Source organism: Salmo salar, chromosome 12 (genome assembly GCF_965601325.2).
Source record: "Salmo salar chromosome 12, fSalSal1, whole genome shotgun sequence".
Lineage (NCBI taxonomy): Eukaryota > Metazoa > Chordata > Actinopteri > Salmoniformes > Salmonidae > Salmo > Salmo salar.
Window position 1 is genome coordinate 3,700,001 of NC_138302.1, and position 27,500 is coordinate 3,727,500.

The window sequence follows — 27,500 nt, forward strand, 5'->3', positions numbered from 1 at the left end:
ATGCGTCTCTGTGCGGCCTGACAATCCTGGAGGAAGTGGTGTGCAGCTTAGAAGGAACATCGATGCCGAGCAGCTGCCATACCAGGCGGTGATGCTACCGTTCAGGATGCTCTCGATGGTGCAGCTGAATAACTTTTAGAGGATTTGAGGACCCATGCCAAATCTATTCAGTCTCCTGAGGGGGAATAGGTATTGTAGTGCTCTCTTCACGACTGTCTTGGTGTGTTTGGACCATGATAGTTTGTTAGTGATGTGGAAACCAAGGAACTTGAAGCACGTGACCCGCTCCACTACAGCCCCGTCGATGTGAATGGGGACGTGCTCGGCCCTCCTTTTCCTGTAGTCCACGATCATCTCCTTTGTCTTGATCACGTTAAGGGAGAGGTTGTTGTCCTGGCACCACACTGCCAGGTCTCTGACCTCCTCCCTTTAGGCTTTGTCATCGTTGTCGGTGATCAGGCCTACCACTGTTGTGTCGTCAGCAAACTTAATGATAGTATTGGAGTCGTGCGTGGCCACGCAGTCGTGGGTGAGAAGGGAGTACAGCAGGAAGCCCGTCAGGAAGTCCAGGATCCAGTTGCAGAGGGAGGTGTTTAGTCACAGGGTCCTTAGCTTTGTGATGAGGCACTATGGTGTTGAACGCTGAGCTGTAGTCAATGAATAGCATTCTCACATAGATGTTCCTTTTGTCCAGGTGGGAAAGGGCAGTGTGGAGTGCAATAGAGATTGCGTAATCTGTCTAGGGTTTCTGAGATGATGGTGTTGATGTGAGCCATGACCAGCCTTTCAAAGCACTTCATGGCTACAGACGTGATTGCTACAGGGTGGTAGTCATTTAAGCAAGGTTACATTGGCGTTCTTGAGCACAGGGACTATAGTGGTCCGTATGAAGCATGTTGGTATTACAGACTTGGTCAGGGAGACGTTGAAAATGTCAGTGAAGACACTTGACAGTTGATCAGTGTGTGCTCTGAGTATGCGTCCTGGTAATCCGTCTGACCCTGGCGTCCTTGTGAATGTTGACCTGTTTAAAGGTCTTACTCACATCGGCTATGGAGAGCATGATCACACAGTTGTCCTGAACAGCTGGTGCCCTCATGCATGGTTCAGCGTTGCTTGCCTCAAAGCAAGCAAAGAAAGAAGGCATTTAGCTCGTCTGATAGGCTCGCGTCACTGGGCAGCTCGCAGCTGGGTTTCCCTTCGTAATCTGTAATAGTTTGCAGAGCCCTGCCACATCCGACGTGCATCAGAGCCGATGTAGTAGGATTCAACCTTAGTCCTGTATTGACACTTTGCCTGTTTGATGGTTCGTCTGAGGGCATAGAGGGATTCATTATAAGCGTCCGGTTTAGTGTCGCGCTCCTTGAAAGCAGCAACTCTAGCCTTTAGCTCAATGCAGATGTTGCCTGTAATCCATGGCTTCCGGTTTGGATATGTACGTACGGACACTGTGGGGACGACGTCATCGATACACTTATTGATGAAGCCAGTGACTGATAAGGTATAGTCCTTAACACCATCGGACATGCTGGTAGAAATTGGGTAAAACGGATGTAAATGTCCCTCGATTTAAGTCCCCGGGCCACTAGGGTGAGCATTCTGTTGTTTGCTTCGGGCCTTATACAGCTCGTTGAATGACCACCATCTAAATGAATTACCATTATCTAGATTAATTACCATCATCTAAATGAATTACCACCATCTAAATGAATAACCACCATCTAGATGAATTACCACCATCTAAATGAATTACCACCATCTAATCTAAATGAATTACCACCATCTAAATAAATTACCACCATCTCATCTAAATGAATTACCACCATCTCATCTAAATGAATTACCACCATCTAAATGAATTACCACCATCTCATCTAAATGAATTACCACCACCTAAATGAATTACCACCATCTAAATGAATTACCATCATCTAGATGAATTACCATCATCTAGATGAATTACCACCACCTAAATGAATTACCACCACCTACATTTACATTTACATTTACATTTGAGTCATTTAGCAGACTAGATGAATTACCACCATCTAAATGAATTACCACCATCTCATCTAAATGAATTACCACCATCTAAATGAATTACCACCATCTAAATGAATTACCACCATCTAAATGAATTACCACCATCTAAATGAATTACCACCATCTAGATGAATTACCACCATCTAGATGAATTACCACCATCTAAATGAATTACCACCATTTAAATGAATTACCACCATCTAGATGAATTACCACCATCTAAATGAATTACCACCATCTAAATGAATTACCACCATCTAAATGAATTACCACCATCTCATCTAGATGAATTACCACCATCTAGATGAATTACCACCATCTAAATGAATAACCACCATCTAAATGAATTACCACCATCTAAATGAATTACCACCATCTAAATGAATTACCACCATCTAGATGAATTACCACCATCTAAATGTATTACCACCATCTAAATGAATTACCACCATCTAGATGAATTACCACCACCTTGATGAATTACCACCATCTCATCTAGATGAATTACCACCATCTAGATGAATTACCACCATCTAGATGAATTACCACCATCTAAATGAATTACCACCATCTAAATGAATTACCACCATCTAGATGAATTACCACCATCTAGATGAATTACCACCATCTCATCTAGATGAATTACCACCATCTAGATGAATTACCACCATCTAAATGAATTACCACCATCTAAATGAATTACCACCATCTAAATGAATTACCACCATCTCATCTAAATGAATTACCACCATCTAGATGAATTACCACCATCTAAATGAATTACCACCATCTAAATGAATTACCACCATCTAAATGAATTACCACCATCTAAATGAATTACCACCATCTCATCTAGATGAATTACCACCATCTAGATGAATTACCACCATCTAAATGAATAACCACCATCTAAATGAATAACCACCATCTAAATGAATTACCACCATCTAAATGAATTACCACCATCTAGATGAATTACCACCATCTAAATGAATTACCACCATCTAGATGAATTACCACCATCTAGATGAATTACCACCACCTAGATGAATTACCACCATCTAAATTAATTACCACCATCTAGATGAATTACCACCATCTAGATGAATTACCACCATCTAAATTAATTACCACCATCTAAATGAATTACCACCATCTAGATGAATTAGCACCATCTCATCTAGATGAATTCCACCATCTAGATGAATTACCACCATCTCATCTAGATGAATTACCACCATCTAGATGAATTACCACCATCTAGATGAATTACCACCATCTAAATGAATAACCACCATCTAAATGAATTACCACCATCTAAATGAATTACCACCATCTAGATGAATTACCACCATCTAGATGAATTACCACCATCTAAATGAATAACCACCATCTAAATGAATAACCATCATCTAAATGAATTACCACCATCTAGATGAATTACCACCATCTAAATGAATTACCACCATCTAGATGAATTACCACCACCTAGATGAATTACCACCACCTAGATGAATTACCACCATCCCATCCAGATGAATTACCACCATCCCATCTAGATGAATTACCACCATCTCATCTAGATGAATTACCACCATCTAGATGAATTACCACCATCTCATCTAAATGAATTACCATCATCTAGATGAATTACCACCATCTAGATGAATTACCAACATCTAAATGAATAACCACCATCTAAATGAATTACCACCATCTAGATGAATTACCACCATCTAAATGAATTACCACCACCTAAATGAATTACCACCATCTAAATGAATTACCACCATCTAAATGAATTACCACCATCTAAATGAATTACCACCATCTAGATGAATTACCACCATCTAGATGAATTACCACCATCTAAATGAATTACCACCATTTAAATGAATTACCACCATCTAGATGAATTACCACCATCTAAATGAATTACCATCATCTAAATGAATTACCACCATCTAAATGAATTACCACCATCTTGATGAATTACCACCACCTAGATGAATTACCACCACCTAGATGAATTACCATCATCTCATCTACATACTAACCTGTGGATAAGTCAGAGCGAAGGCAAGCCATCCTCCCAGCAGTAGAGACAGTATCACCACGGTAACAGGGTCCTGGTATATATAGTCGGGCAGGACAGAGGACAACCCTGATCTTGATCCCGCTCGGGTCCTTCTGCTTCCGCTGGGACCCGAACCACCAGGACCCCCTTCAACACCATGACCTACTGACTGGAACTAAAGAGGAGGGGAGGAGGGGGGGTACAGGGTGAGAGGTCAGGGGTCACCACCAGGACCCCCTCCACCACCATGACCTACTGACTGGAACTAAAGAGGAGGGGAGGAGGGGGGGTGAGAGGTCAGGGGTCACCACCAGGACCCACTCCACCACCATGACCTACTGACTGGAACTAAAGAGGAGGGGAGGAGGGGGGGTGAGGGGTCAGGGGTCACCACCAGGACCCCCTCCACCACCATGACCTACTGACTGGAACTAAAGAGGAGGGGAGGAGGGGGGGTGAGAGGTCAGGGGTCACCACCAGGACCCCCTCCACCACCATGACCTACTGACTGGAACTAAAGAGGAGGGGAGGAGGGGGGGTGAGAGGTCAGGGGTCACCACCAGGACCCCCTCCACCACCATGACCTACTGACTGGAACTAAAGAGGAGGGGAGGAGGGGGGGTGAGAGGTCAGGGGTCACCACCAGGACCCCCTACACCACCATGACCTACTGACTGGAACTAAAGAGGAGGGGAGGAGGGGGGTGAGGGTGAGAGGTCAGGGGTTATAGGTCAACGGTAAGGGGGTTGTAACTCACAAGATGGTCTGTATGTGAGTGGGGGTTCAGGTTAAAGGTCAGGGGTTATAGGTCAAAGGTCAGGGGGTTGTAACTCACAGGATGGTCTGTGTAGCGTTTGTTCTGAGACCGGGTCGGGATAACGGCGTCACCGGAACGCTGCAGGTTTACCGGGAAGTCTCTCAACATGGTGGTGTGGGCTACCGGGGGTAACTCGTGATGTCCTGATGAGAGACACACACACACACACACACACACACACACACACACACACACACACACACACACACACCACACACACACACACACACACACACACACACACACACACACACACACACACACACACACACACACACACACACACACGACATTAAAGATGACATCAGTGTCCGGTGTGTTGGTGCAGCCTGGCGGGTAGTTACTTACTGGTTGTTCAGTGTGTTGGTGGAGCCTGGCGGGTAGTTACTTACTGGTTGTTCAGTGTGTTGGTGCAGCCTGGCGGGTAGTTACCTACTGGTTGTTCAGTGTGTTGGTGGAGCCTGGCGGGTAGTTACCTACTGGTTGTTCAGTGTGTTGGTGGAGCCTGGCGGGTAGTTACCTACTGGTTGTTCAGTGTGTTGGTGGAGCCTGGTGGGTAGTTACCTACTGGTTGTTCAGTGTGTTGGTGGAGCCTGGCGGGTAGTTACTTACTGGTTGTTCAGTGTGTTGGTGCAGCCTGGCGGGTAGTTACCTACTGGTTGTTCAGTGTGTTGGTGGAGCCTGGCGGGTAGTTACCTACTGGTTGTTCAGTGTGTTGGTGGAGCCTGGCGGGTAGTTACCTACTGGTTGTTCAGTGTGTTGGTGCAGCCTGGCGGGTAGTTACCTACTGGTTGTTCAGTGTGTTGGTGGAGCCTGGCGGGTAGTTACCTACTGGTTGTTCAGTGTGTTGGTGGAGCCTGGCGGGTAGTTACCTACTGGTTGTTCAGTGTGTTGGTGCAGCCTGGCGGGTAGTTACCTACTGGTTGTTCAGTGTGTTGGTGGAGCCTGGCGGGTAGTTACCTACTGGTTGTTCAGTGTGTTGGTGGAGCCTGGCGGGTAGTTACCTACTGGTTGTTCAGTGTGTTGGTGGAGCCTGGCGGGTAGTTACCCACTGGTTGTTCAGTGTGTTGGTGGAGCCTGGCGGGTAGTTACCTACTGGTTGTTCAGTGTGTTGGTGGAGCCTGGCGGGTAGTTACCTACTGGTTGTTCAGTGTGTTGGTGCAGCCTGGCGGGTAGTTACCTACTGGTTGTTCAGTGTGTTGGTGGAGCCTGGCGGGTAGTTACCTACTGGTTGTTCAGTGTGTTGGTGGAGCCTGGCGGGTAGTTACCTACTGGTTGTTCAGTGTGTTGGTGGAGCCTGGCGGGTAGTTACCTACTGGTTGTTCAGTGTGTTGGTGGAGCCTGGCGGGTAGTTACCCACTGGTTGTTCAGTATGTTGGTGGAGCCTGGCGGGTAGTTACCTACTGGTTGTTCAGTGTGTTGGTGGAGCCTGGGGGGTAGTTACCTACTGGTTGTTCAGTGTGTTGGTGGAGCCCGGCGGGTAGTTACCCACTGGTTGTTCAGTGTGTTGGTGGAGCCTGGCGGGTAGTTACCTACTGGTTGTTCAGTGTGTTGGTGGAGCCTGGCGGGTAGTTACCTACTGGTTGTTCAGTGTGTTGGTGGAGCCTGGCGGGTAGTTACCTACTGGTTGTTCAGTGTGTTGGTGGAGCCTGGCGGGTAGTTACCTATGAGCAGCCACTGGTTGTTCAGTGTGTTGGTAGATCCTGGCGGGTATCGTATGTCGGTAGACGGGATGATCTCACACTCTCCCTTCTCTCTGACCGTCACCTCCTCGGTCTCCGGTCCCTCGATACGCGCCAGCGTTAAGCCCCGCGGCTGCCGTGGCAACACGTCAATCAATACGTCAGAGAAATCAGCCAATCAAATTCAGAGAGAAAAGTTCCTAACAAGGTGTGTATGATGACATCACAGTACTGAGACTAAAACACATGCTGATTGGCTGCTGTGTGTCGTGCTGACATGCTGATTGGCTGCTGTGTGTCGTGTAGACATGCTGATTGGCTGCTGTGTGTCGTGTAGACATGCTGATTGGCTGCTGTGTGTCGTGTAGACATGCTGATTGGCTGCTGTGTGTTGTGTAGACACTGAGTGTACAAAACATTTGGGACACCTTCCTAACAACCTCAATTCGTAAGGGAATGGCCTCTACTAGAAAGCGTTCCACAGGGATGCTGGCCCCATGTTGACCTCAAATGCTTTCCCACAGTTGTGTCCAGTAGGCTGGATGTCCTTTTGGGTGGTGGACCCATTCTTGATACACACGGGGGAAACTGTTGAGCGTGTAAAAACCCAGCAGCGTTGCAGTGAACACTCAAACTGCTGCGCAATGGCACTTATTACCATACCCCCCCGTTCAAAGGGGCTTAAATCTTTTGTCTTCACCCTCTGAATGGCACACATACACTATCCATGTCTCCACCCCTTTCATCTACACTGATCGAAGTGGATTTAATAACAAGTGACATCAATAAGGGAAATCATATCTTTTCATCTGGTCAGTCTGTCATAAAAAAAAAGAACAGGTGTTCTAATTGTTTTGTCCACTGAGAGTGTTTTTTTTTTTTTTTTTTGGGTGCTGTTGATTGACAGCTGTACTGACCACTAGAGAGACTCCGTCGTGAACCAGGGAGGTGGAGGCGTAAAGATGAGAGTCCAGCTTCCCTACATACAGAGTGGGCCTAAAAAAACACAACACAAATGACAAAGAATGGCGGTAAAAAGCTTTTGAAACACCTTGAATTACATTGTAATGCTGCAACCCATTAAGAAAATGACTGTAAAAAACTGTTAAAATCCCCGTGGATTGATGAGGAATTGAAAAACATTGTATGGTTGTAGAGGGACGAGGTAAAAAGGAATGTCAAATAAGTCCGGCTGCACAACCGATTGGCAAAACGTACTGCAAATTGAGAAATCACGTGACTAAACTGAATCAAAAGAAGAAGAAACTACACTATGAAACAAAGATAAATGACATAGAGAATGATAGTAAAAAAAGTTTGGAGGACCTTAAAATGGCATTCTGGGGGGGGGGAGGCTAACAGAACACAGAGGGTGTTCTTTAATGGAAGAATCTCCAATATAATCCAGCTAGAATCAGGAGTTCCCCAGGGCAGCTGTTTAGGCTTCTACCCTTTTTTCAATTTTTACTAACGACATGTCAGTTATAATGCCAGGGTGTCCATTTATGCATTATCGATCATAGTCTGCTGCTGGAAAAACGTGTGTGTGTGTGTGTGTGTGTGTGTGTGTGTGTGTGTGTGTGTGTGTGTGTGTATATATATCTCTTACACCAGCTGTGTGTGTGTGCTGGCCTGCTCCGTGACAAACTGGTAGCTCCACTTCATGGTGTGCGTGTCGTGGGACGAGAAGGTGAGGTAACGCAGCGTCTCCATGGCAACTGACAGGTGAGGGGCGTGTCTCAGAGAGTCCTGGCTGTACAGGTACACACCCACCACAGGTGACCCATAGTTTTGCATCCACAGGACATCACCTGGCAGAGAGGACAGGAGAGGAGGAGAGGAGGGTTAGAGACATAGAGAAAGGAGGAAAGGGGAGAGGAGAGGAGAGGAGAGGAGAGGAGAGGAGAGGAGAGGAGAGGAGAGGAGAGGAGAGGAGAGGAGAGGAGAGGAGAGGAGAGGAGAGGAGAGGAGAGGAGAGGAGAGTTAGAGACAGAGAGAAAGGAGGAGGAGAGGAGAGGGGGGTTAGAGACAGAGAGAAAGGAGGAGAGGAGAAGAGAGGTCAGGAGAGGAGAGGGGAGAGGAGGGTTAGAGACAGAGAGAAAGGAGGAGGAGAGGAGAGGAGGGTTAGAGACAGAGAGAAAGGAGGAGGAGAGGAGAGGAGGGTTAAAGACAGAGAGAAAGGAGGAAAGGGGAGAGGGGATAGAGACAGAGAGAAAGGAGGAGGAGAGGAGAGGGGGGTTAGAGACAGAGAGAAAAGAGGAGGAGAGGAGAGGGGAGAGGAGAAGAGAGGACAGGAGAGGAGAGGGGAGAGGAGGGTTAGAGACAGAGAGAAAGGAGGAGAGGAGAGGAGGGTTAGAGACAGAGAGAAAGGAGGAGGAGAGGAGAGGAGGGTTAAAGACAGAGAGAAAGGAGAAAAGGGGAGAGGGGAGAGGAGAGGAGGGTTAGAGACAGGAGGAGAGGGGAGAGGAGAAGAGGAGAGGAGAGGGGAGAGGAGGGTTAGAGAGAGAGAAAGGAGGGGAGAGAAGAAGAGGAGAGGACAGGAGAGGACAGGAGAGGAGAGGAGGGTTAGAGACAGGAGGAGAGGGGAGAGGAGGGTTAGGGAAAGGAGGAGAGGGGAGAGGAGGGTTAGAGACAGGAGGAGAGGGGAGAAGAGGGTTAGGGAAAGAGAGAAAGAGAGAAAGGAGGAGAGGAGAAGAGGAGAGGAGGAGAGGAAAAGATGGAAATAATAAATAATAACCAAATAACATACATAAAACTAGTCTAGGTTTATTGTAGCAGGTGTTTATTGTAGCAGGTCAGTGTAGGTTAGAACAATAATTACCTGTCTGGTAGTGGTTGGGGGGGAACACAGTAATGTACCCGACCGTAAAACGTACCTGACTCTCTGTCTACGGTCACCACCAACCCATCACCACTGGAGACGAGATGGGCCATCTCTGTAGAAACAACTGTATTATCGCACTGTGCAGAACTAGATAAGTACATCACAGTATAATGGTGTGTACCTACTGTAGTACATCATATTATCATTGTGACCTACTGTAGTACATCATAGTATAATGGTGTGTACCTACTGTAGTACATCATACATTATAGTATAATGGTGTGTACCTACTGTAGTACATCATACATTATAGTATAATGGTGTGTACCTACTGTAGTACATTATATTATCATTGTGTACCTACTGCAGTACATCATAGTATAATGGTGTGCACCTACTGTAGTACATCACAGTATAATGGTGTACCTACTGTAGTACATCACAGTATAATGGTATACCTACTGTAGTACATCACAGTATAATGGTGTGTACCTACTGTAGTACATCATAGTATAATGGTGTGTACCTACTGTAGTACATCATAGTATAATGGTGTATACCTACTGTAGTACATTATATTATCATTGTGTACCTACTGTAGTACATCATAGTATAATGGTGTGTACCTACTGTAGTACATTATATTATCATTGTGTACCTACTGTAGTACATTATATTATCATTGTGTACCTACTGTAGTACATTATATTATCATTGTGTACCTAATGTAGTACATCATAGTATAATGGTGTATACCTACTGTAGTATATTATATTATCATTGTGTGTGTACGTACTGTAGTCGTGTTTCTCATCGTACGGCGGGGCAGAGTAGTCGTTGTACGTGGCGTTCCACCTCAGCTCCTGTGTCTTCGTATCATACATCGTTATCATGTACTCTGGAATAGAAATGAGTAGAGTACCGTAAAGTAGAGTAGAGCTGAGGACAGTAGAGTAGAGTAGAACTGAGTAGAGTAGAACTGAGTAGAACTAGTAGAATAGAGAAGAGTAGAACTGAGCAAAGTAGAACTGAGTAGAGTAGAACTGAGTAGAGTAGAACTGAGTAGAGTAGAACTGAGTAGAGTAGAACTGAGTAAGGTAGAAGAGAGTAGAACTAGTAGAATAGAGTAAAACAGAGTAGCGTAGAACTGAGTAGAGAAGAGTAGAACTGAGTAAAGTAGAACTGAGCAGAGTAGAGTAGAACAGAGTAGAACTAGTAGAATAGAGTAGAACTGAGTAGAGTAGAACTGAGTAGAATAGAGTAGAGTAGAACTTAGTAGAGTAGAAGAGAGTAGAACTAGTAGAATAGAGTAGAGTAAAACAGAGTAGCGTAGAACTGAGTAGAGTAGAGTAGAACTGAGTAAAGTAGAACTGAGCAGAGTAGAGTAGAACAGAGTAGAGTAGAACTGAGTAGAGTAGAACTGAGTAGGGTAGAGTAGAACTGAGTAGAGAAGAACTGAGTAGAGTAGGAGTAGAACTGAGTAGAGTAGAACTGAGTAGAGTAGAGTAGAACTGAATAGAGGAGAACAGGGTAGAGTAGAACTGAGTAGAGTAGAACTGAGTAGGGTAGAGTAGAACTGAGTAGAGTAGAACTAAGTACAGTAGAGTAGAACTGAGTAGGGTAGAACTGAGTAGAGTAGAACTGAGTAGAGTAGAACTGAGTAGGGTAGAGTAGAACTGAGTAGAGGAGAACAGAGTAGAGGAGAACAGAGTAGAGTAGAACTGAGTAGAGTAGAGTAGAGTAGAACTGAGTAGAGTAGAACTGAGTAGAGTAGAACTGAGTACAGCAGAGTAGAACTGAGTAGCGTAGAACTGAGTAGAGTAGAACTGAGTAGAGTAGAACTGAGTAGGGTAGAGTAGAACTGAGTAGAGGAGAACAGAGTAGAGGAGAACAGAGTAGAGTAGAACTGAGTAGAGTAGAGTAGAGTAGAACTGAGTAGCATAGAACTGAGTAGAGTAGAACTGAGTAGAGTAGAACTGAGTAGGGTAGAGTAGAACTGAGTAGAGGAGAACAGAGTAGAGGAGAACAGAGTAGAGTAGAACTGAGTAGAGTAGAACTGAGTAGGGTAGAGTAGAACTGAGTAGAGGAGAACAGAGTAGAGTAGAACTGAGTACAGTAGAGTAGAACTGATGAGAGGAGAACAGAGTAGAGTAGAACTGAGTAGAGTAGAGTAGAGTAGAGTAGAACTGAGTAGAGTAGAACTGAGTAGAGTAGAACTGAGTAGAGTAGAGTAGAACTGAGTAGCGTAGAACTGAGTAGAGTAGAACTGAGTAGAGTAGAACTGAGTAGAGTAGAGTAGAACTGAGTAGAGTAGAACTGAGTAGAGTAGAACTGAGTAGAGGAGAAATGAGTAGAGGAGAACTGAGTAGAGGAGAACAGAGTGGAGGAGAACAGAGCAGAACTGAGTAGAGTAGAACTGAGTAGAGTAGAACAGAGTAGAGGAAAACTGAGTAGAGGAAAACTGAGTAGGGTAGAGTAGAACTGAGTAGGGTAGAGTAGAACTGAGTAGGGTAAAGTATAACAGAGTAGAGTAGAACTGAGTAGAGTAGAACAGAGTAGAACTGAGTAGAGTAGAACTGAGTAGAGTAGAGTAAAACTGAGTAGAGTAGAACAGAGAAGAGTAGAGTAGAACTGAGTAGAGTAGACCTGAGTAGAGTAGAACAGAGTAGAACTGAGTAGAGTAGAACAGAGTAGAGTAGAACTGAGTAGAGTAGAATTGAGTAGAACAGAGTAGAACTGAGTAGAGTAGAACTGAGTAGGGTAGAACTGAGTAGAGAAGAACTGAGTAGAGGAGAACTGAGTAGGGTAGAGTAGAACTGAGTAGGATAGAGTAGAACTGAGTAGAGAAGAACTGAGTAGAGTAGGAGTAGAACTGAGTAGAGTAGAACTGAGTAGAGTAGAACTGAGTAGGGTAGAGTAGAGTAGAACAGAGTAGAACTGAGTAGAGTAAAACTGATTAGCGTAGAACTGAGTACAGTAGCGTAGAACTGAGTAGAGGAGAACAGAGTAGAACTGAGAACAGTAGAGTAGAACTGAGTAGAGTAGAACTGAGTAGGGTAGAGTAGAACTGAGTAGGGTAGAACTGAGTAGGGTAGAACTGAGTAGAGTAGAACTGAGTAGAGTAGAACTGAGTAGAGAGTAGAACTGAGTAGATAGTAGAACTGAGTAGAGCAGAACTGAGTAGGGTAGAGTAGAACTGAGTAGGGTAGAGTAGAACTGAGTATAGTAGAACTGAGTAGAGTAGAACTGAGTAAGGTAGAGTAGAACTGAGTAGAGTAGAACTGAGTAGGGTAGAGTAGAACTGAGTAGGGTAGGGTTGAACTGAGTAGGGTAGAACTGAGTAGAGTAGATCTGAGTAGAGTAGAACTGAGTAGAGTACAGTAGAACTGAGTAGGGTAGAACTGAGTAGAGTAGAACTGAGTAGAGCAGAACTGAGTAGAGCAGAACTGAGTAGGGTAGAGTAGAACTGAGTAGGGTAGAACTGAATAGAGTAGAAATGAGTAGAGTAGAACTGAGTAGAGTAGAACTGAGTAGGGTAGAGTAGAACTGAGTAGGGTAGAACTGAGTAGGGTAGAACTGAGTAGAGTAGAACTGAGTAGAGTAGAACTGAGTAGAGAGTAGAACTGAGTAGATAGTAGAACTGAGTAGAGCAGAACTGAGTAGGGTAGAGTAGAACTGAGTAGGGTAGAGTAGAACTGAGTAGAGTAGAACTGAGTAGAGCAGAACTGAATAGGGTAGAGTGGAACTGAGTAGAGTAGAACTGAGTAGGGTAGAGTAGAACTGAGTAGAGTATAACTGAGTAGAGTAGAACTGAGTAGAGTAGAACTGAGTAAGGTAGAGTAGAACTGAGTAGAGTAGAACTGAGTAGGGTAGAGTAGAACTGAGTAGGATAGGGTTGAACTGAGTAGGGTAGAACTGAGTAGAGTAGAACTGAGTAGAGTAGAACTGAGTAGAGTAGAACTGAGTAGAGTAGATTAGAACTGAGTAGAGCAGAACTGAGTAGAGTAGAGTAGAACTGAGTAGGGTAGAGTAGAACTGAGTAGAGTAGAACTGAGTAGGGTAGAACTGAGTAAGGTAGAGTAGAACTGAGTAGGGTAGAGTAGAACTGAGTAGAGCAGAACTGAGCAGGGTAGAGTAGAACTGAGTAGAGTAGAACTGAGTAGAGTAGAACTGAGTAGGGTAGAACTGAGTAGAGCAGAACTGAGTAGGGTAGAGTAGAACTGAGTAGAGTAGAACTGAGTAGAGCAGAACTGAGTAGGGTAGAGTAGAAATGAGTAGAGTAGAACTGAGAAGAGTAGAACTGAGAAGAGTAGAACTGAGTAGAGTAGAACTGAGTACGGTAGAGTAGAACTGAGTAGGGTAGAGTAGAACTGAGTAGGGTACAGTAGAACTGAGTAGAGGAGAACTGAGTAGAACTGAGTAGAACAATTGACGTGGTGTGTTGGGGACTGATGGAGTCAGAATACAGTAGTACTGACTAGTTACCTGTACGCCCTGTTACCTGTACGTCCTGTTACCTGTACGTCCTGTTACCTGTACGTCCTGTACGTCCTGTTACCTGTATGTCCTGTTACCTGTAATCTGTACGTCCTGTCACCTGTATGTCCTGTCACCTGTACGCCCTGTCACCTGTACGCCCTGTTACCTGTACGTCCTGTTACCTGTACGTCCTGTTACCTGTACGCCCTGTTACCTGTACGTCCTGTTACCTGTACGTCCCGTTACCTGTACGTCCTGTACGTCCTGTTACCTGTACGTCCTGTTACCTGTACGTCCTGTTACCTGTACGTCCTGTTACCTGTACGTCCTGTACGTCCTGTTACCTGTTCGTCCTGTTACCTGTACGTCCTGTACATCCTGTTACCTGTACATCCTGTTACCTGTCCGTCCTGTACGTCCTGTTACCTGTACGTCCTGTTATCTGTACGTCCTGTTATCTGTACGTCCTGTCACCTGTACGTCCTGTTACCTGTACGTCCTGTTACCTGTACGTCCTGTTACCTGTACGTCCTGTTACCTGTACGTCCTGTACGTCCTGTCACCTGTACGTCCTGTTACCTGTACGTCCTGTTACCTGTACGTCCTGTTACCTGTACGTCCTGTACGTCCTGTTACCTGTACGTCCTGTACGTCCTGTTACCTGTACGTCCTGTTACCTGTACGTCCTGTTACCTGTACGTCCTGTACGTCCTGTTACCTGTACGTCCTGTACGTCCTGTTACCTGTACGTCCTGTTACCTGTACGTCCTGTTACATGTCCGTCCTGTTACCTGTACGTCCTGTTACCTGTACGTCCTGTTACCTGTACGTCCTGTTACCTGTACGTTCTGTTACCTGTACTTCCTTTTACTTGTCCGTCCTGTACGTCCTGTTACCTGTACGTCCTGTTACCTGTACGTCCTGTACGTCCTGTTACCTGTACGTCCTGTTACCTGTCCGTCCTGTTACCTGTCCGTCCTGTTACCTGTCCGTCCTGTACGTCCTGTTACCTGTACGTGCTGTTACCTGTACGTCCTGTACGTCCTGTTACCTGTACGTCCTGTACGTCCTGTTACCTGTACGTCCTGTTACCTGTACGTCCTGTACGTCCTGTTACCTGTACGTCCTGTTACCTGTACGTCCTGTACGTCCTGTTACCTGTACGTCCTGTTACCTGTACGTCCTGTACGTCCTGTTACCTGTACGTCCTGTACATCCTGTTACCTGTACGTCCTGTACGTCCTGTTACCTGTCCGTCCTGTTACCTGTCCGTCCTGTTACCTGTCCGTCCTGTTACCTGTCCGTCCTGTTACCTGTACGTCCTGTACGTCCTGTTACCTGTACGTCCTGTTACCTGTACGTCCTGTTACCTGTACGTTCTGTTACCTGTACGTCCTGTACATCCTGTTACCTGTACGTCCTGTTGCCTGTCCGTCCTGTTGCCTGTACGTCCTGTTACCTGTACGTCCTGTTACCTGTACGTCCTGTTACCTGTACGTTCTGTTACCTGTACGTCCTGTACGTCCTGTTACCTGTACGTCCTGTTACCTGAACGTCCTGTTACCTGTCCGTCCTGTACGTCCTGTTACCTGTACGTCCTGTTACCTGTACGTCCTGTACGTCCTGTTACCTGAACGTCCTGTTACCTGTCCGTCCTGTACGTCCTGTTACCTGTACGTCCTGTTACCTGTCCGTCCTGTACGTCCTGTTACCTGTACGTGCTGTTATCTGTACGTCCTGTTACCTGTCCGTCCTGTACGTCCTGTTACCTGTACGTGCTGTTACCTGTACGTGCTGTTACCTGTACGTCCTATGTATAGCAGTGGTGCATTGGGGCAGATGGAGTCAGATGATGATGTGGACAGGCTGGTCTGTTTCTCTCCTGTCTGGGGATCCACCACAAACCACACATCCTGCTTCTTACCTATACAGGTACAGAAACAAACAGAACAAAACAAACAAACACACACACACACACACACACACACACACACGTTACTGATGTCCTGACAGCCTCAACACATTACTGATGTCCTGACAGCCTCAACACATTACTGATGTCCTGACAGCCTCAACACATTACTGATGTCCTGACAACACATTACTGATGTCCTGACAACACATTACTGATGTCCTGACAACACATTACTGATGTCCTGACAGCCTCAACACATTACTGATGTCCTGACAGCCTCAACACATTACTGATGTCCTGACAGCCTCAACACATTGCTGATGTCCTGACAACACATTACTGATGTCCTGACAACACATTACTGATGTCCTGACAACACATTACTGATGTCCTGACAACACATTACTGATGTCCTGACAGCCTCAACACATTACTGATGTCCTGACAACACATTACTGATGTCCTGACAACACATTACTGATGTCCTGACAACACATTACTGATGTCCTGACAACACGTTACTGATGTCCTGACAGCCTCAACACATTACTGATGTCCTGCCACACATTACTGATGTCCTGACAACACATTACTGATGTCCTGACAACACATTACTGATGTCCTGACAACACATTACTGATGTCCTGACAGCCTCAACACATTACTGATGTCCTGACAACACATTACTGATGTCCTGACAACACATTACTGATGTCCTGACAACACATTACTGATGTCCTGACAACACATTACTGATGTCCTGACAGCCTCAACACATTACTGATGTCCTGACAGCACATTACTGATGTCCTGACAACACATTACTGATGTCCTGACAGCCTCAACACATTACTGATGTCCTGACAGCCTCAACACATTACTGATGTCCTGAAAACACATTACTGATGTCCTGACAACACATTACTGATGTCCTGACAACACATTACTGATGTCCTGACAGCCTCAACACATTACTGATGTCCTGACAGCCTCAACACATTACTGATGTCCTGAAAACACATTACTGATGTCCTGACAACACATTACTGATGTCCTGACAACACATTACTGATGTCCTGACAACACATTACTGATGTCCTGACAGCCTCAACACATTACTGATGTCCTGCCACACATTACTGATGTCCTGACAACACATTACTGATGTCCTGACAACACATTACTGATGTCCTGACAGCACATTACTGATGTCCTGACAACACATTACTGATGTCCTGACAACACATTACTGATGTCCTGACAACCTCAACACATTACTGATGTCCTGACAACACATTACTGATGTCCTGACAACCTCAACACATTACTGATGTCCTGACAGCCTCAACACATTATTGATGTCCTGACAACCTCAACACATTACTGATGTCCTGATAGCCTCAACACATTACTGATGTCCTGACAGCCTCAACACATTACTGATGTCCTGACAACACATTACTGATGTCCTGACAGCCTCAGCACATGACTGATGTCTCTCACCAGTGTAGAGGACTCCATCAGAACTCCTACAGGGAGCTGACTGGACCAGCTCTGGGATGGTGAAGGGCAGTTTCTGGAGAAATATAGACAATACTATATTATAGAGTATACTATTATTATATATATTAAAATACTATCTCGCTCTCTGGCCGTCTGTCCGTCTCTCTCTCTGTCCGTCTCTCTCTGTCCGTCTGTCCGTCTCTCTCTCTCCGTCTGTCTCTCTCTCTCCGTCCGTCTCTCTCTCTCTGTCCGTCTCTCTCTCCGTCCGTCAGAACGTCTCTCTCTCCATCTGTCTCTCTCTCCGTCCGTCTCTCTCTCCGTCCGTCTCTCTCTCTCTGTCCGTCTCTCTCTCCGTCCATCAGAATGTCTCTCTCTCTCCGTCCGTCTCTCTCTCCGTCCGTCTCTCCGTCCGTCTCTCTCTCTCTGTCCGTCTCTCTCTCCGTCCGTCAGAACGTCTCTCTCTCCATCCGTCTCTCTCTCCGTCCGTCTCTCTCTCTGTCGTCTCTCTCTCTCTGTCTGTCCGTCTCTCTCTCTCTGTCCGTCTCTCTCTCTCTGTCCGTCTGTCCGTCTCTCTCTCTGTCCGTCTCTCTCTGTCCGTCTGTCCGTCTCTCTCTGTCCGTCTGTCCGTCTCTCTGTCCGTCTCTCTCTCTCTGTCCGTCTCTCTCTCCGTCCGTCAGAACGTCTCTCTCTCTGTCCGTCTCTCTCTCTCTGTCCGTCTCTCTCTCCGTCCGTCAGAACGTCTCTCTCTCTGTCCGTCTCTCTCTCTCTGTCCGTCTCTCTCTCCGTCCGTCAGAACGTCTCTCTCTCTGTCCGTCTCTCTCTCTCTGTCCGTCTCTCTCTCCGTCCGTCAGAACGTCTCTCTCTCCGTCCGTCTCTCTCTCTGTCGTTTCTCTCTCTCTGTCTGTCCGTCTCTCTCTCTCCGTCTGTCTCTCTCTCTCCGTCCGTCTCTCTCTCTCTGTCCGTCTCTCTCTCCGTCCGTCAGAACGTCTCTCTCTCCATCTGTCTCTCTCTCCGTCCGTCTCTCTCTCCGTCCGTCTCTCTCTCTCTGTCCGTCTCTCTCTCCGTCCATCAGAATGTCTCTCTCTCTCCGTCCGTCTCTCTCTCCGTCCGTCTCTCCGTCCGTCTCTCTCTCTCTGTCCGTCTCTCTCTCCGTCCGTCAGAACGTCTCTCTCTCCATCCGTCTCTCTCTCCGTCCGTCTCTCTCTCTGTCGTCTCTCTCTGTCTGTCCGTCTCTCTCTCTCTGTCCGTCTCTCTCTCTCTGTCCGTCTGTCCGTCTCTCTCTCTGTCCGTCTCTCTCTGTCCGTCTGTCCGTCTCTCTCTGTCCGTCTGTCCGTCTCTCTGTCCGTCTCTCTCTCTCTGTCCGTCTCTCTCTCCGTCCGTCAGAACGTCTCTCTCTCTGTCCGTCTCTCTCTCTCTGTCCGTCTCTCTCTCCGTCCGTCAGAACGTCTCTCTCTCTGTCCGTCTCTCTCTCTCTGTCCGTCTCTCTCTCCGTCCGTCAGAACGTCTCTCTCTCTGTCCGTCTCTCTCTCTCTGTCCGTCTCTCTCTCCGTCCGTCAGAACGTCTCTCTCTCCGTCCGTCTCTCTCTCTGTCGTTTCTCTCTCTCTGTCTGTCCGTCTCTCTCTCTCTGTCCGTCTCTCTCTCTGTCCGTCAGAACGTCTCTCTCTCCGTCCGTCAGAACGTCTCTCTCTCCGTCCGTCAGAACCTCTCTCTCTCCGTCCGTGTCTCTCTCCGTCCGTGTCTCTCTCCGTCCGTCTCTCTCTCCGTCCGTCTCCCTCTCTCTCTCTCGCTCTCTGTCCGTCTCCCTCTCTCTCTCTCTCTGTCCGTCTCCCTCTCTCTGTGTCCGTCTCTCTGTCCGTCTCTCTCTTACCATCAGTCCTTCCTTGTGTTTTCCTCCCAGGACGTAGAGACTGCCATCGTTGGGGTCAGGGAGAAACCCTGGCCTAAAAAGCACACACACACAAACACACAAACACTCACAGTAGCAATGTTTATCAGGTGTGTGTGTGTGTGTGTGTGTGTGTGTGTGTGTGTGTGTGTGTGTGTGTGTGTGTGTGTGTGTGTGTGTGTGTGTGTGTGAGAGAGAGAGTGTGTGTGTGTGTGTGTGTGTGTGTGTGTGTGTGAGTGCGTGTAGAGCAGAGTCACTCACTCAGTGAGGTAAACAGGCACCTGGATGATGGGATCTGGAAAATATAGTTAGGGTACAAAACATTAAGAACACCTTCCTCATATTGAGATGTATACATTATTATACTATACTGTATATAGTATTATACTATACAGTAGGTATATATTATTATACAATACAGTATGTATATATGAATATTCTATATGTATATACTATTATACTATTATTATACTATACAGTATATAGTACTATACTATACAGTAGGTATATATTATTATACTATACAGTAGGTATATATTAATATTCTATATGTATATATTATTATACTATTGGTATATATTATTATACTATACTGTATATATTATTATACTATACAGTAGGTATATATTATTATACTGTATATAGTACTATACAGTAGGTATATAGTATTATACAGTAGGTATATATTAGTATACCATACTGTATATATTATCATACTATACAGCAGGTATATATTATTATAGTATACATTAGGTATACATTATTATACTATACAGTATGTATATATTATTATACTATAGTGTATAAAGTACTATACAGTAGGTATATTTTATTATACTATACAGTATATAGTACTATACAGTAGGTATATATTATTACACTATACTGTATATAGTACAATACAGTAGGTATATATTATTATACTATACTGTATACAGTCCTATACAGTAGGTATATATTATTATACTATACTGTATATATTATTATACTATACTGTAGGTATCTATTATTATACTATACTGTAGGAATATATTATACTATACTGTATGTATTATTATACTATATATATTATACTATACTGTAGGTGTATATTATTATACTATATATATATATATATATATATATATTAATATAAATATAATATATATATATATATATATTATATATAAGTATACTATACTGTAGGTATATATTATTATACTTTACTGTATATATTATACTATACTGTAGGTATATATTATTAAACTATATTGTATATATTATTATACATATTATTATACTATACTTTAGGTATATATTATTACACTATACTGTAGGTATATATTAATATACTATAGTTTTTATTTATTTTTATTTATTTATTTCACCTTTATTTAACCAGGTAGGCAAGTTGAGAAGAAGTTCTCATTTACAATTGCGACCTGGCCAAGATAAAGCAAAGCAGTTCGACAACATACAAAAACACAGAGTTACACATGGAGTAAAACAACATACAATCAATGATACAGTAGACAAAAATAAGACTATATACAATGTGAGCAAATGATGTGAGATAAGGGAGGTAAAGGCAAAAAAGGCCATGGTGGCAAAGTAAATACAATATAGCAAGTAAAACACTGGAATGGTAGATTTGTAGTTTGAAGAAAGTTCAAAGTTAAAATATAAATAATATGGTGCAAAGGAGCAAAATAATAAATTAAATAAATAAATACAGTAGGGGTAGTAGTTTGGGCTAAATTATAGATGGGCTATGTACAGGTGCAGTGATCTGGGAGCTGCTCTGATAGCTTAAAGCTAGTGAGGGAGATAAGTGTTTCCAGTTTCAGAGATTTTTGTAGTTCGTTCTAGTCATTGGCAGCAGAGAACTGGAAGGAGAGACGACCAAAGGAGGAGTTGGCTTTAGGGGTTACCAGAGAGATATACCTGCTGGAGCGCGTGCTACAGGTGGGTGCTGCTATGGTGACCAGTGAGCGGAGATAAGGGGGGACTTTACCTAGCAGGGTCTTGTAGATGACCTGGAGCCAATGTGTTTGGCGACGATTATGAAGCGAAGGCCAGCCAACGAGAGCGTACAGGTCGCAGTGGTGGGTAGTATATGGGGCTTTGGTGACAAAACGGATGGCACTGTGATAGACTGCATCCAGCTTGTTGAGTAGGGTATTGGAAGCTATTTTGTAAATGACATCGCCGAAGTCGAGGATTGGTAGGATGGTCAGTTTTACGAGGGTATGTTTGGCAGCATGAGTGAAGGATGCTTTGTTGCGAAATAGGAAGCCAATTCGAGATTTCACTTTGGATTGGAGATGATTGATGTGAGTCTGGAAGGAGAGTTTACAGTCTAACCAGACACCTAGGTATTTGTAGTTGTCCACAAATTCTAAGTCAGAACCGTCCAGAGAAGTGATGCTGGACAGGCGGGCAGGTGCTGGCAGCGATCGGTTGAAGAGCATGCATTTAGTTTTACTTGTATTTAGGAGCAGTTGGAGACCACGGAAGGAGAGTTGTATGGCATTGAAGCTCGTCTGGAGGGTTGTTAACACAGTGTCCAAAGATGGGCCAGAAGTATACAGAATGGTGTCGTCTGCGTAGAGGTGGATCAGAGATTCACCAGCAGCAAGAGCGACATCATTGATGTATACAGAGAAAAGAGTTGGCCCAAGAATTGAACCCTGTGGTACCCCCATAGAGACTGCCAGAGGTCCGGACAGCAGGCCCTCCGATTTGACACACTGAACTCTATCAGAGAAGTAGTTGGTGAACCAGGCGACGCAATCGTTTGAGAAACCAAGGCTACTGAGTCTGCCGATGAGGATGTGGTGATTAACAGAGTCAAAGGCTTTGGCCAGGTCAATGAATACGGCAGCACAGTATTGTTTCTTATCGATGGCGGTTACAATGTCGTTTAGGACCTTGAGCGTGGCTGAGGTGCACCCATGACCAGCTCTGAAACCAGATTGCATAGCGGAGAGGGTGCGGTGGGATTCGAAATGGTCGGTAATCTGTTTGTTGACTTGGCTTTCGAAGACCTTAGAAAGGCAGGGTAGGATGGATATAGGTCTGTAGCAATTTGGGTCAAGAGTGTCACCTCCTTTGAAGAGGGGGATGACAGCAGCTGCTTTCCAATCTATGGGAATCTCAGACGACATGAAAGAGAGGTTGAACAGGCTAGTAATAGGGGTTGCAATAATTTCGGCAGATAATTTTAGAAAGAAAGGGTCCAGATTGTCAAGCCCAGCTGATTTGTAGGGGTCCAGATTTTGCAGCTCTTTCAGAACATCAGCTGAATGGATTTGGGAGAAGGAGAAATGGGGGAGGCTTGGGCGAGTAGCTGTGGGGGGTGCAGTGCTGTTGAATGCAGTAGGGGTAGTTAGGTGGAAAGCATGGCCAGCCGTAGAAAAATGCTTCTTGAAATTCTCAATTATAGTGGGCTTATCGGTGGTGACAGAGTTTCCTATCCTCAGTGCAGTGGGCAGTTGGGAGGAGGTGTTCTTATTCTCCATGGACTTTACAGTGTCCCAAAACTTTTTAGAGTTTGAGTTGCAGGAAGCAAATTTCTGTTTGAAAAAGTAAATAGTAAATAGTAAACTGTATATATTATTATACAATACTGTGGGTATATATTATTATACTACACTATACTGTAGGTATATATTATCATACTATATTGTAGGTATATATTATACTATACATATTATTATACTATACTGTAGGTATCAATTATTATACTATAGGAATATATTAAACTATACTGTATGTATTATTATACTATACTGTAGGTGTATATTATACTTTACTGTAAGTATATATTATACTATACTGTAGGTATATATTATTATACTACACTGTAGGAATATATTATTATACTATATTGTATATATTATTACACTATACATATTATTATACTATACTTTATGTATATATTATTACACTATACTGTAGGTATATATTAATATACTATAGTAAACTGTATATATTATTATACTATACTGTAGGTATATATGAATATACTATACTATACATATTATTATACTATACTGTAGGTATCTATTATTATACTATACTGTAGGAAAATATTATTATACTATACAATATGTCAATATTATTATACTATACTGTACGTATATATTATTATACTATACTGTATGTATATATTATTATACTTTATATTACTATACTATACATATATAGTATTATGCTATACTGTATGTATATATTACTATACTATACTGTGTGTATATATATTACTATACTATACTGTGTGTGGGAGTGAGAGCGGGTGCTGACCTGTATATATTATTATACTATATGTATATATTACTATACTATACTGTGTGTGGGAGTGAGAGCGGGTGCTGACCTTCTGTATATATTATTATACTGTATGTATATATTACTATACTATACTGTGTGAGGGAGTGAGAGCGGGTGCTGACCTTCTGTATATCTTATTATACTGTATGTATATATTATATTATGTGGGAGTGAGAGCGGGTGCTGATCTTCTGTATATATTACTATACTATACTGTATGTATATATTACTATACTATACTGTGTGTGGGAGTGAGAGCAGGTGCTGACATTCTGTATATATTATTATACTGTATGTATATATTACTATACTATACTGTGTGTGGGAGTGAGAGCAGGTGCTGACCTGTATATATTATTATACTGTATGTATATATTACTATACTATACTGTGTGTGGGAGTGAGAGCGGGTGCTGACCTGTATATATTATTATACTGTATGTATATATTACTATACTATACTGTGTGTGGGAGTGAGGGCGGGTGCTGACCTTCTGTATATATTATTATACTGTATGTATATATTATTATACTATACTGTGTGTGGGAGTGAGAGCGGGTGCTGACCTGTATATATTATTATACTATATGTATATATTGCTATACTATACTGTGTGTGGGAGTGAGAGCGGGTGCTGACCTGTATATATTATTATACTATATGTATATATTACTATACTATACTGTGTGTGGGAGTGAGAGCGGGTGCTGACCTTCTGTATATATTATTATACTGTATGTATATATTACTATACTATACTGTGTGTGGGAGTGAGAGCGGGTGCTGACCTTCTGTATATATTATTATACTGTATGTATTTATTATTATACCATACTGTGTGTGGGAGTGAGGGCGGGTGCTGACCTTCTGTATATATTATTATGTGGGAGTAAGAGCGGGTGCTGACCTTCTTTGAGCGTCCATTTGATGTCTCCAGATTGCTTGGAGACAGCGTGTAGACTCCCATCCAGAGTAGAAACAAACAGCAGAGACTCTGGTAGTGTTACACTCACTGACATCACCTGGGGAGTAGAGAGAGAGAGTAGAGACTGACTTCACCTGGGGAGTAGAGATAGAGAGAGAGTAGAGACTGACTTCACCTGGGGAGTAGAGAGAGAGAGTAGAGACCTGACTTCACCTGGGGAGTAGAGAGAGAGTAGAGACTGACTTCACCTGGGGAGTAGAGAGAGAGAGTAGAGACTGACTTCACCTGGGGAGTAGAGAGAGAGAGAGTAGAGACTGACTTCACCTGGGGGGTAGAGAGAGAGAGAGAGAGTAGAGACAGACTTCACCTGGGGGGTAGAGAGAGAGAGAGTAGAGACTGACTTCAGCTGGGGAGTAGAGAGAGAGAGAGAGAGAGAGAGAGAGAGAGAGTAGAGACTGACTTCACCTGGGGAGTAGAGAGAGAGAGAGAGTAGAGACTGACTTCACCTGGGGAGTAGAGAGAGAGAGTAAAGACTGCCTTCACCTGGGGAGTAGAGAGAGAGAGAGACTGACTTCACCTGGGGAGTAGAGAGACAGAGTAGAGACTTACTTCACCTGGGGAGTAGAGAGAGAGAGAGAGACTGACTTCACCTGGGGAGTAGAGAGAGTGACTTCACCTGGAGAGTAGAGAGAGAGAGTAGAGACTGACTTCACCTGGGGAGTAGAGAGAGAGAGAGAGAGTAGTTATAACAGACACATACAGTATTGTAAGACAGACAGACAGACAGACAGACAGACAGACAGACAGACAGACAGACAGACAGACAGACAGACAGACAGACAGACAGACAGACAGACAGACAGACAGACAGACAGACAGACAGACAGACGCTCTACTCCCTTCACAGAACAGCACAAACTGGCTCGAACCAGAATAGAAAGAGGAGAGGGAGGCCCCGGTGCACAACTGAGCAAAAGGACAAGTACATTAGAGTGTCTAGTTTGAGAAACAGACGCCTCACAAGTCCTCAACTGGCAGCTTCATTAAATAGTACCCGCAAAACACCAGTCTCAATGTCAACAGCGAAGAGGCGACTCCGGGGACGCTGGCGTTCTAGGCAGAGTTGCAAAGAAAAAGCCATATCTCAGACTGGCCAATAATAAAGAAACGATTTAGACACCGGACAGAGGAACTCTGCCTAGAAGGCCAGCATCCCGGAGTCGCCTCTTCGCTGTTGACGTTGAGACTGGACAGAGGAACTCTGCCTAGAAGGCCAGCATCCCGGAGTCGCCTCTTCGCTGTTGACGTTGAGACTGGACAGAGGAACTCTGCCTAGAAGGCCAGCATCCCGTAGTCGCCTCTTCTCTGTTGACGTTGAGACTGGACAGAGGAACTCTGCCTAGAAGGCCAGCATCCCGTAGTCGCTTCTTCGCTGTTGACGTTGAGACTGGACAGAGGAACTCTGCCTAGAAGGCCAGCAATCCCGTAGTCACTTCTTCGCTGTTGACGTTGAGACTGGACAGAGGAACTCTGCCTAGAAGACCAGCGTCCCGGAGTCGCCTCTTCGCTGTTGACGTTGAGAGTGGTGTCTTGTGGGCACTATTGTACTAAGTCTGCTTTTTACATTCATTGAGAATGACAATAGTTCCTCAGTGTATCTGAAAAATCTTTCCAGCTCTCTCTCTCCCTTTTGAAAAATGTCACGCTCTGTTCCAGTGGAAACATCATAGAAAACAGGTCGACCTGATGACTTATTATCCCTTGAACAAATAGCCTCTAGCTGTCCTGAGCTCACTGGTGCAGGAAACCCAGAATATTTTACTTTAGTGCCTTATTGCAAACAGGATGCATGTTTTGGAATATTTTTATTATTCTGTACAGGTTTCCTTCTCTTCACTCTGTCATTTAGGTTAGTATTGTGGCGTAACTACAATGTTGTTGATCCATCCTCAGTTTTCTCCTATCACAGCCATTAAACTCTAGGGGAGTTTTTCCTAGCCACCGTGCTTCTACACCTGCATTGCTTGCTGTTTGGGGGTTAAGGCTGGGTTTCTGTACAGCACTTTGAGACATCAGCTGATGTAAGAAGGGCTATATAAATACATTCGATTTGATATAACTGTTTTAAAGTCAGCATTGGCCTCACGGTGAAAGAAAATCCCTTGAGTGGTTTCCTTCCACTCCGGCAACTGAGTTAAGAAGGAAACGCCTGTATGTTTTTGTAGTGACTGGGTGTATTGATACACCCATCCAGACTGCTGCATATGAAACACTTAAATATAATTGTATTGTATTGACGACATTATTGTATTGATCCCACGATGCCTTTTGTTCTGACTTTGTACAAGACTCTCGGGTCGATAGATGAACATTTGGTTCTGTTCTGGAGAGATTCTCTGTAAATTATTGTATTAAAACTGGATTGATCTTTGATTGATTGTTATCAACGACTGCTCTCCTTTTTTTTGGTTCACCTGGAATGGAAATTCCCGTTACACCAGGACATCCTGAATAGCAAGACTACCCCGTCTCCTTCTCAGAAAAGAGACCGTTTACCACATGTTGTGTGTGTGTGTGTGTGTGTGTGTGTGTGTGTGTGTGTGTGTGTGTGTGTGTGTGTGTGTGATAACCTCGACACTCCTATATTTACTCGCCAAGGGGTGGCATCATTGAACCGGACTCTGTATGGCGCCTTAAAGGGATATGTGGTAACTGAACAAGGAATTTTTGTCCACACGCATTTTCAACGTTCAATGGCCTTTACATGCAAAATCACACAATATAAAAAGGCATCCAAAACGGTAGAAAGCAGGAGAGCGATTTACCCTCTTAGTTACGTTACTGACTACAATTTTAGACAGATAACTATAATGGATTACATGTTTTTTTTAAAGTTACCGATCCAAGACAGACAGACAGAGATAGATTGTATTGACGACATTATTGTATTGATCCCACGATGCCTTTTGTTCTGACTTTGTACAAGACTCTCGGGTCGATAGATGAACATTTGGGTCTGTTCTGGAGAGATTCTCTG

The 27,500-nt window shown here is 44.2% G+C and overlaps 1 protein-coding gene across 2 annotated transcripts in view; it reads right to left on the reverse strand.

The window, feature by feature from the left end:
- The window catches only part of LOC106593080 (serine/threonine-protein kinase/endoribonuclease IRE1-like), an 87,304-nt gene that overhangs the window by 57,335 nt on the left and 2,469 nt on the right, over positions 1 to 27,500 (reverse strand). For both annotated transcript variants that reach the window (XM_082958456.1, XM_082958455.1), the window contains exons 2-13: positions 24,446 to 24,560; positions 19,488 to 19,521; positions 19,209 to 19,281; positions 17,341 to 17,413; positions 15,724 to 15,846; positions 10,240 to 10,341; positions 9,496 to 9,555; positions 8,229 to 8,430; positions 7,537 to 7,615; positions 6,602 to 6,752; positions 4,956 to 5,080; positions 4,101 to 4,295 (exon numbers count right to left, since the gene is read on the reverse strand). In XM_082958456.1, the coding sequence (XP_082814582.1) occupies positions 4,101 to 4,295; positions 4,956 to 5,080; positions 6,602 to 6,752; positions 7,537 to 7,615; positions 8,229 to 8,430; positions 9,496 to 9,555; positions 10,240 to 10,341; positions 15,724 to 15,846; positions 17,341 to 17,413; positions 19,209 to 19,281; positions 19,488 to 19,521; positions 24,446 to 24,560 (1,332 nt within the window). The remainder of the gene's footprint in view (positions 1 to 4,100; positions 4,296 to 4,955; positions 5,081 to 6,601; positions 6,753 to 7,536; positions 7,616 to 8,228; positions 8,431 to 9,495; positions 9,556 to 10,239; positions 10,342 to 15,723; positions 15,847 to 17,340; positions 17,414 to 19,208; positions 19,282 to 19,487; positions 19,522 to 24,445; positions 24,561 to 27,500) is intronic.